The 11,283-nt window shown below is 36.6% G+C and overlaps 1 protein-coding gene across 2 annotated transcripts; it reads right to left on the bottom strand.

The window, feature by feature from the left end:
• Nucleotides 1-1,234: 1,234 nt before the first annotated feature.
• Nucleotides 1,235-9,936, bottom strand: LOC110690026. 2 transcript variants are annotated; one of them, XM_021866851.1, is made up of 7 exons: nucleotides 9,599-9,936; nucleotides 8,281-8,889; nucleotides 4,000-4,190; nucleotides 2,365-2,594; nucleotides 2,081-2,280; nucleotides 1,561-1,686; nucleotides 1,235-1,463 (listed from the first exon to the last, which is right to left on the bottom strand). In XM_021866851.1, exons 1-7 carry the CDS (start codon nucleotides 9,752-9,754, stop codon nucleotides 1,365-1,367), a joined length of 1,611 nt encoding a protein of 536 aa, XP_021722543.1. In that variant the 5' UTR covers nucleotides 9,755-9,936; the 3' UTR covers nucleotides 1,235-1,364. The 2 variants fall into 2 exon arrangements, with proteins under 2 accessions (XP_021722543.1, XP_021722542.1); XM_021866850.1 differs by having other exon boundaries at nucleotides 4,000-4,193.
• Between the last annotated feature and the right edge of the window lie 1,347 nt (nucleotides 9,937-11,283).

Genomic DNA, 11,283 nt, shown 5'->3' on the forward strand with positions numbered 1-11,283 from the left:
CGAATTTTTGAAATGGGTGGTAATCTAAGCATTTATTTAATTTAAGGGGTGGTAATTTAAAATAAAAAATTTAATGGGTGGTTACTTAGAAAATGGTTACATTTTTAGGTGGTAATGTAAAATATTTCCATGAGCTAATGAAGCTGAAAAAGCAGCTCTCTAGTGATCTGTAAGAAACCTAAACCAATTTAATGCCAACTTAATGTATTGACATGAGAATCAAAATTTTGATCTCGAATTCACTTGAGCAGAAGATCCTAAACCTGGTTTAGCCGTGATAATTAATAATGTGTAACGTAGTAATTGTTAGTTGTGAGATTGGCTCTTAGTTGTTACATCAGTAAATTAGCAATGTCTAGATTGTCAACTATTAGCTGTGAAGATTGTACTACAATGAATTTTGGATCAAGGTCAAGAAATAGTCAGCTCGAAATAGAAATCGACCCAACCTAAACATGAGATCACTCAACACAAAACAAACCTCTATAATAGTCATTTCGTATGTGTGGTACCCTTTGCATATATGAGCTCCACTACATTGTCATCTTTTGCGTTTAAGACCTTATTCCATTCACCATTCCTAAGGCTAATAGGCTATATAGCTTTTGTGAAACATAACAGAGTCGATTTCCATTTCCTTCCTTTCCTAGTACTTGCCTCTAATAAAAAAAAATTAAATAAAAAATAAAAAATAAAAAAAACAACTGTTTTTGAATATGATTTACTATAGGCAAGTTGCAAAAAGGCGATATATTTGGGGCTAATTTACCTTCAGCAGGAGTAATGAACGGTGCAAGGAGTAGGGAACTGAGGAAGTAATGCTGCGGAAATCTAAAATAAGTGTATTTTAGTCATCCTTTCAATGAAGTCATTAAACCTTCTTTGTTTATATAGAAATTAACCGTTTTCTACATTTGTGGAAATAGACAATGGCTGTTTTAGAGAAGTGTTGTACCAAAAAAGAACAGGAGGGAGTAAATATAAACATAAGATGGGATGGTTGTCTCTTAAACTTGATATGAAGAAAGATTATGATTGGATTGAGTGAGCTCCTCTGGCTAATGTGTGATCCTGGATTACTTTATTCAAATTAGAGAAGGCAAAAGATAAAAGGAAATCCAAATATGATGTTATTAAAAATAAAAATAAAAATCACAGCAAAAATCTGAAATTTTGATATATATATATATATATATATATATATATATATATATATATATATATATATAGAAACTCGTGTAATTACAGATTTTATTTTTATTTTATAAAAAAACACTAACAGGCAAAAGCTCGTTGATATTGCTTAGATACATCCCCACCATAAATACAAACATACAGGTCATCTGCTATTTCAGAATGTGAAGTTAAGGATCCTCACGTCGAACTGTATTCGGATTAGACATCATGTCCATCATCATCTTCTCCGGAGAATCTTCCCAGTTAGTAAATGTTTTCAGGTCAATCTGAAACCAACTCAAACCAAAGATAAGTGCTTTTTTCCTGCATCTGTATCATTGTTAGCAAAATCAACAAATGACTGTGACCTAAAAGGAAATTTACCGTGCGCCTTTGCTCTGTGAAAAGCTCCTCTCTCTTCTGGTATGACATTTGTATTTCCCTTGCAGTCTTACCACCCAATCCCCACACTTCCACATCGAGGACTGATGCTTCAACAGGAAGGTAACCCTAAAAAAGATAATCAAAGACCTCAACAATCACATATATATCAGAAAGGGCCGTCCATGGTAATTGCACTAGACATTATAGACAAGATGGATAATCTAAGCTGGATCACATATATATCAGAAAGGGCCGTCCATGGTATGGATAATCTAAGCTGGAAATCCAACATAGCTACGGCATAGAGAGTATTTTGTGCCCAAGATATCCTATCCTAAAATTCCAGAAAACTAATCATGTACCCAAATTGGACACTTTTTTTTTGGGTAGAATAAACAAAAACCAAGTTGGAAACTTGTAGCCTTGCACATGCAAATGAACTCAACCAACATTGTGATATTAGGATGTATATTGGTACCACAGATTTATGGGGGCTTACTACCAGGATTCAACTCCTCACCTGATTAGGAAATAGAGAGCCATGCTGGTATGTTTTGTCGACAGCATGATGACGTACAGTAACCTTTGCAAAGTCATCATCAAGGAATATTCTTTCATGCCCGCTAGTTCCTCCAAATGCAATCCCAACAGGCTTTGGGTGTGGATCATATGCTCTAACAGTTGAATGCAAATGACTATAAAGGTAGTTCTTCTCCGTTCCTGTCCATAGAAGGGCTCTCAAATTTAAGTACATCAGTATATATTAGTCACTTGAAAATTTCTCAAACTATCACATTCACATACCAGATGCTGAGAATACATGAAAGACTGGGAATATAGAATATAGACAACCCCCAGTCCCATAGAATCCATCTCTGTTCTCGAACCCTTGTTGTGCGAGTGCCCCTATGATCCATTTCCTGCTTATCTCACTGGATTCACCTGAAAAGGCAGAGATCAACAATAGTAATGGTCCATGATAACCATCAACATTTGACCATAATCTGTTCAGCCCTTTCCCATGATAATAAGACCTGTAAATCAATGACAGTAATCAGTCTCCAGCTCATAAGTATTGTATCCAGCCAACATGAGACTGTATCCAATCCATATAAATATTATAAGTAGATTTGAACTTCAAGCTTTATTTTGCAGCATGTGTTCAATTAAATTGACATAAAAATTTATCTCAAGGTTCGCTCCTATTTCAGGCGGAGCCTAACTACTCAAACAACCCCCCAAATGCAGTTACTCTTGGCATCAATAAAAGTAGCTGCTACATGTTTATTTATTATATATATTTTTTTTTTCACAGAAGCATAAAACTAGATATTAGTGACCAGTCACTCTATACAATAATAAAGTAATAAAACAATCATTTATCAAGGAAAACATATCATAATTTAATGGCGCATATTAAACACAAAAAACATGAATGAAAATTACAGTATTTTTGACAAATTACCATCAGATGACCTCATTTAGTCTTCACATCAAGACGTCAGTAAATGTTACTCACTCAGTTTCAGAATAAAATTTACACGTGTATATGGGCACAAAGTTTAAGAAAAAGTTGAGAGGAGATCATAAAGGGAGTTGTATAATATTTTACGAGTGTTATTTTTACTTATCTGAACTAATCTAATCTTACCAACTTATTTGAACTTAATACACCTTATTAAAAATTATTTCGATTGTAATTTGAACTTGGATAACCCTTATCAGAACTTAGTTTTCCTAAACTGACCTTATAAGACCTGAAATAAATGAAAATAAGGTGAACTGAATAGGCCCTATAATTGTTAAAAGGGGGGGGGGGGGATATAAGAGTGGAAAAGGTAAGTGAGCCATGATAGATGAGATGACAACATTTTAATGATGGTAAATCGAGTCTAAAATAAGGAACTGTCACTTATTTTAAAATAGCCAAAAGAGGGAAGAGCGTTAGAGGGAGCAGTGGAATAATACACTTATTCTATGCTAAAGTACACTACATAGAACGCCACAATCTACGCCAAAGCACGCTTCATAGATGCAAAAAAACATAGCCATATTTATCCAAAATTTACAACAAATAGCAAAACAATATAGAAGTAATAGAAATTTCATGTATTCTCAGCTTGGATTTAGAGTCAACCTTTTCAAAGCCAATTATGCTTATCTTGGTAGAATTGAGTTGAATTTTTAACAACACATCAACATCAAGACAACCAAATCAAGTAGTACAAGATGGCTCATTTCATGGTAAAAGCATAGCAAGGCAGATGTGTGCCCACCCACGCAGAGTAGTTTTTAATTCGGAGTATGGGGAGACATATATGTTGATATTAAAGACTGCATGTAGTTCAACTGGAAAGTTTCAGGAATTCCTTCAAACATCAAACAAATAAAAGGCAAATAGAAATTCCCAATCCAGAATCATAGATATTGATGACGAACCGATAAAGAAGGCTATCCGGAATCACATCATTGTTGCTAGGGAAGCATATCCTCAAAAGCTCCTCACTTATGTTACTTCTTTGGGAAAGAGCCATTGCCCATGCCCTACCACATGTTAGAATATGAACTTCACTTGACTCTGCAGAAGTGGATTTAGCAGCCATTGTCCCTGAAGCTTCTGTTCCAGTAGGCTGCTGGTAACAAGACAAGAATAGAGTCAAACACTATTGCTCTTTTATACTTAAATAAATGATGAACTTTCACAGTCCACAAGCAATCAGATTAAAATCAGAGGGAAAATGGGAAAAGACAACTCAAGGGACGCCAAATACTCCAGTCAACACAGCACCGACATTCTAGGCAAGCTGTCTACACAGCTCATTACGACATCAATTGTTTAAGATAATACTACCTCCATTTCTCAAAATATGTGATTAGAAGAGAAAGTGTGTACAACTAAGTTACAAATGTGGATTTGTCCTCACTTATACAGTGGGTATTCTGGTTAGTGAAGTAACTCCAAATCAAAAAATAAATAAAGAAAGAAAGAAAAAAGTTTTCCATTGGGAAAATGATGCAAGTTTGGTGATATATCCCAAAAGATAATACGTAGCGTGCATTGAGAAACAGAGTGTGATGGAGGATAATCTTGAGCATTTTTGTTTTCACTATTATGATGAAGTTCATCAATAGAATCTTTTGCTGCTAATCTTGATAATCAAGCTAATATGTAAAATGCTGGGATCTTGGTATATTAATAATAATTTGTCGTTTGCTCTCCACACTACAGCGAATCACTATCTGAAAGATAGGAGCAGCTACATGTTCTGCAGGTGGGCTAGCTTAACAATACTAGGTACCAACTTATGTTTCCACTCCATGTTGCGGGTAACATAAAAAGAGAGCATATATAATGTGAGACATGAGATGGTCCTTCAGTGTATAAACATTAAGGGGAACAAAAGTTGTCAGGCATTATCACCAAATTTATAATACTATAACGTGTCATTATCCCAACATCTCTAACAAAGCTCCTGTCTAGGATAAGATGAGGACCATAAGATAGCAACTTTGCTAGTGATACTACAAAGAGACATTATAAGTAGATTCATAAGGAATTCTCCATGGGTTCCTCAATCTGTTTCAGCCTTTCAGAAAGTAATGTCCCTTATTCACAATAAATAGAGCATCAACAGTCTTCAAGGAAGAACCAAGGAAACTTTATATAACAAACTGGGAAATTGGGTATGGAAAGGTTGTCGCAGCTGGGATCAACCATCTGAAATTCAAGGTAACAAAAGATCAAGTGTTGATCCCAGAAATATTACTTGTTGGCAGCACATAATCGGTGACGGTGAGGTATACTCGAACATATCCAAAGCTTAGTCTCCATTTTTGCTTTTTGATAAATGATTGTTTTAACTAAATTTGAAAGCTCTTTAAACATAGGTTATTGACTGCTCAAGGCAGATCATTAAGCTATGATATTGTGTTTACACAATGCTGTATGCTGCAAGGAAAACATGAGCCTACGGGTTTGAGCGTGCCGTGCCCAAATGACCAGGCATCTTCTACTATCCAAATGCCAAGGGGCACTAGAAATATTCATTTCAAGGCCATGAAAGCTGTGACTTCCTTTCAATGACTTCATAGTCTATACTTTGAGAGCTGGCTTGGCATAGATATTAGTATAACTAAAACAAAAAAAATTATATTGAGGAAATCATAGAAATTAGTGTCTTATATCAGTTGAATGGAAAGTCCTCCAAGGTAACATATCGTCTCTAGCGTATAGTTTTATGTTCTCAAAGGAAAGTGTAAGTTCAATATTATTACAATTTAGCACGGGATGTGATTAATGATCTTACAGCAACTAAGCTGTGACCAATGTTATCAGAATGATCCAATTCTGACAGGTAGAAGACCTAATTTAGGGGCCAGTACGAGAGATTGTTATACTTCATGCAGAAATTTCAGCCAATAAAAGAACAGTTAATTATTCAGTACCAATGAATTACATTCTTTTCACACTGAATATTTATTTACTTAGTTATAAAAGGCCAATTTGCATCGCAAATTTGATAAAGTGGAGCCATCATTCAACTAACCTAACCTCATTCCATGGGACCAGCAAGAGGCAGAACAAGGAATATTTTCCTTTATCCATTGACTATGCTTTTCAGCCTTTTCATTGGAAAAATTTATCTAACCCGAAATCAAACCTGAAATCTACCAGAAAATGTTGGGTTTTAAGCATAAAAATCATCTTGAAAGTTGTAACCCCTCAAACAATTTCATTATTTTCAACCCCTTCCTATACTTTTTTTTTTTTAACATGCTTTATTCTATGGGATAATCATTGACCTATGCAAAAAGAGTCACAGGATGCTCATAATCGCAACTATAGCTTATATAAAGAGCCACAACTCGGTCAATTTGAAACTGGAAAGAAATATGGAAGGGGACGACATAAACAACTAGTTCCCTACAAATAACGACAATAATTTAACTTGTAAATGACCCAAATGGAGATATTGCCTGACCAAAATCCAACCTGATCAACCTATCTCATCTCATAGACACTCTTTATTGCACTTTATGAGGACAATTGTAGCAGCTTCTGAGATTTTCGGTCATTGAGGAGCACCACGAATGCAATCACATTAATATTACCATGGAAAGAAAAGCCAAGAGTAGTTTAAGCTCAAAAGGCTGCTAAAGAGCTCTAGTGCACTAGAGTAGAGACCTTAACACAGTAGAGCTCTCTCGCGCTCTTCCTCTCCCTCCTCCCTTCCTTGTTCTCCCTTTATCTCTTTCTCATAATAAACTTAAGCCATGTTCTCTTTACCTTATTTTTTTTAACTGAAATTATTTTTACTAAATTATATTATTTTTGTTAAGCTTAAATTATTATTACTGAACTAAATAAAACTTAATTTTACTGATTTTATGCTGTATTTGTTTTTAAAAGTTACAGATTTATACTGATTAAAAATATTTTTTACTGAAGAGAACTTTTTTGCTGAACTTATTTTACAGACGAAAATATTACCGAATATTATTTGAATCAGGTCAAGAGAACAAGACCTTACACTATTGGATACGAGGAAAAGGAGAGAAAAGGAGAAAAGAGAAAGAGAGGGAAATATTTTCCATTGTTTTGATAACAATTGTAAGGGGTAAGGGAAATGGAGGGGAGGAAATTGGAAGGATAATTTTCCATTTGCTTAAGAATAATATTTTTTCAAATTTGGAAAGATTTGAAAGGAAAATATAATGAAGGGACCATGAACTTGCATTATTCTATAAAATACAAAACAATTTCATTTTCTCTTTCCACTAGATCTACACTTTCTGTCACCTTGATCCCCCTTCTTTTTCACTCTACCCATCCCTACAAAAATCCAAAACTTTTTCTGGAATTTCTGTTACTTCATCTTGATTCGTCAGTGAATTTGGGGAATGTCTTCAATTTAGGGATTGCTTTTTATCGTAATCAGTTTGATTTTGATTGATTAATAAAATGGATTTCTGAATTTCGCACTCTCAAATCTTAATCCGATCCATCTCAATTTTGCTGATTGATTTTTCTGCTACCGAAGCACAATTTTAATTCATTCATATGATTATATTTTGTTGGAGTGATTAAAATGAAAACCAGATTGTATATTTGATTACTTCGTAAATATTGGAGGAGGTATAAGCGTTTTGGATCCACCCTCAGGGTGGACGGAGGAAAGTGATGGACTCTGGTTGTAGGAGAGAGAATGTAAATGGTAACGGTTATGGCGGTGGTGGCTATAGCAACGGAAATATCAAAGGCAATGGTAATAGAAATGGAAATGGTTTAGAGTGTTGTTTGAAGCAAATCTCAAAGATCATTTAGCCCCATCCTTCCTTTTCACCTATATCCAAACAAGGGAGTTGAATTTTCTTCCTTCCTTCCCTCCCTCCCCTCCCTGCACCTACCCCTTCCCTCCCCTTCCCTCGTGAAATTGTATCCAAACACATTGTTAAAGAATACACATTACCCAAAAAACCTCTCTTAAAGTTTTACACACCTGTCAGCCACCCTTCAGCATAGAATCCTCAAACTTAGCTAGCATGCCATATAAATTTATCGATTGAACTCATTGAAAATCATATGTTTAAGCTCAATGAGATACATATGTTCCATTTAATTGAGCTTTATGAAGCTAATTCAGCTAAAATAAACAGTTTGCCAAACAAGCTAAGGCAGGATATCAATTGAGAAGATAAGGAGTTTTCAACTCTAAATACCTCAATAGATGCAGCTTTAAGTCGGGAACTAATGAAATTTGAAAAGCATTCTGTGAGGTTGGGCAGTGTCCTTATGGCCCACATGTGTATCTTTCCAGCAGTCAGCTCAGCTTCGAGACTTAATACATCAGTATTCCACACATCAACATCACTGCCATTGTCCGTGCAAGAAACAACAGCTGATAACACCAAATGATTAAGATCAGGTATGCTCACATGCTCACTTTCGGTGGCACTCTTAGAACTCCTTGAATTCCAAGACATAATCCAACATACCCAAATAATCATCCCCAAATCCCGAGGTGAGATTGACCCACTTGTCTTTCCATCAAGTTCATCAGAATCAAAATGTATACCCATTGGGCTCCCAGCTCTATCAGCAGATAATGCAAACACCCGTAACATAATGTTCAACAGCAATGAAGCTGATATCCTCCCACAGCATTTAACATAACCTCTTAAAAATTCCACCCAAGTTATCCCTCCTTTCTGAGGTACAAATAGCGTATCGGTTATAGAGGCAGCCATCTGATCCAAAAACCTCCGGAAGCAATCCGGCACATTGGCTTTTTCGCAGCTTATACTGGTATACTTTAGAGAAAAGCATTGCTGGAAAATTATAGAAGGAAAAACAGTTAAACATCTACTCATTAATAACACCAAATGGGAGAGAACCGAAACAAAAATAGAAATTACGCAATATTAACCACAACATTGAGAGACCTACATAACAATCCTCCATCTCTTCCCAAACATATACTCAGCTATTTCTGTTTTTCGTACATTCCAATACACATGATATCGATTTTTATTACGATAAATAAAAACGGTTATCTCATAAAATCACGGTTGCTGAGTTCACCATCAAAACAAACCATGCTTTTCGCAGTAATTATCAACTAATTCATAAAAATTCTTTATACTTTCTAGCTATTATATTCATCACTTGCTTGCAACTCTTCACCAGTATCACAAATCATAGGAGAAAACTATATCATAAAAATGGCAAAATCATAGAATTAAAACCAAAAATTAATCACAATTCTAAGCACTAAAACGAATATTAATAAGAAATTCTGAACAAATTAGAATAATTTGCATAATTAATTAGCCATTACGATCATTTGATTACCTAACTACTTACCAAAAATTGATCAAGAACAAAAACGAATTACAACAACAACAACAAAAAATAAAAATCAATCAACAAATAATTCAATCACTATAAACAAATAAACTGATTAATTCTTTTTTCAACTTGAAATCGATTCAAAAAAATTCTTCCATTTTTTTTGATTCAAATTAGGGCAATTAAAACCTGAAGAGAAGAGAGAGGAATAGAGTGAGAAGAAGGATCGGCAAGTTTAGAGAAAGAAGTCTGAAGCAAAGGAAGAGAAGCAGAAGAAGCAGCTTGGCCCTCCAATTCTCTCTCCTCTTTGGAATCGGATATTTCCGTTGACGATGATTGCCCCATTTTTTGTTATCTCTCTCTCCAAATCTGTTGTAAATCTGTTTGCCCTGATATTATGAGTTAACTATTCGGGACTCTGTCATGGCGCCACATTTGGTTGTTTGTGATGTCACCGTCACCTGAATTTTACATGATTATTAATGCACTTACCCGCTCTACGCATATCTTTTGCCGACATGACTGTAACCGGACTACAACCGTCAAAAACAGAACTAACTCGATTCAATTCGAAATAGACCTGAACAAAACCCGGTTTAAATTTCGATTTGTAGGGACATACTGTAATAATGTAACATGACTTATGTTTCGGTGTTTTCTGATGTCCTGCGGGAGAGTTACAATTCCGAGACTGGAACCGGACGCCTGTACCTGCAAAACAAACGGATGCTCCGGATGGTTGGAGATCCGCCTCCGACGGTCAAGTTAGTACTTGATTAAGGAGTAATTAATGCGGAAATTAAAGTGATTGGGTCTCTCTAGGTGAGAGAGTTTAATGTGTGTAATCTGCGTAATCTCCCTTAATGAGGATTAAGGGAGGTATTTATAACCTCGGGAAACGTGCCAATCTAGGTTTAGATTAACCTTGGGCTGATTGGGCTTCCCTCGGAAGTTGGGCCTGGGTGGCCGACTTCTCCATTAGGCATGGAGTATGCCACGTGTCATGACATAATAGGTCCAAGGCGGACGAATAAGCGTGTGCCACGTGGCAAGCCCTGAGAGGTCCAACTGGGGAACACTTGGCAGGACCTGATTGGCCCACGTGGCGCATTCCGATTGGTGGGAGAAAAATCCCCTAATCATTTGCCCCTCACAGGTGGCACGTGACTGGTCACGTGTTACCTGTGACAGGTATCGCCCTGTAACAGGCGACGGCCTGCTACAGGTGTCACTCGGCGAGAGGCCGAGAGATTCTCCCGCCAAAATTTTGAATTCTGGAAGTGACCCTTCGCCTTCTCACTTCGCCTATATAAAGGAGTGTTGACTTCGGTCATTTTCACACTTGAAAACTTTGTGAGAGAACATTCGGACCCCTGAACTTGCTCTGACATTTTGGACCCTTTCTGCCTACCGTCTGCTCTGACAAGCCGACTGCAAAGGATTTTCAGAACTTCATCAATCGTCACTCGTTCAGGTAATCGTCGGTTCTCTTACTCTTAATTTTCTCTTTACTTTATTCTTTTTTGAAATGGCACCACGGAAGCACACGACACGACTTAGGTTAGTGATCAGCCGGTCACCGGGGACGGCTGAATCTAGGACTAGGAGTGTCGCTTGCCCTTTTCTGGACCCATCTTTGCCCTTTATACAAAGTCCGACTGTATCTGTGTCTATGCAGAGCATGATGGCCAGAACAAAAAAGACTGTCAGGATCTCAAACTCAGACGGCTCCTCCCACAGGGTGCCGATTAGTGAAACATCTGACCAGGCGCCAGATGTGGAAGTGAAACAAAGCGGCTTGAAAGCCGGCAGTTCTGAGGGAGGAGTCAAAGTGACCCCTTCCCATTTTACAGTTGACAATTCTACATTCTCTC

The sequence above is a fragment of the Chenopodium quinoa genome, unplaced genomic scaffold, assembly GCF_001683475.1.
Source record: "Chenopodium quinoa cultivar QQ74 unplaced genomic scaffold, ASM168347v1, whole genome shotgun sequence".
NCBI classification, from domain to species: Eukaryota; Viridiplantae; Streptophyta; class Magnoliopsida; order Caryophyllales; family Amaranthaceae; genus Chenopodium; species Chenopodium quinoa.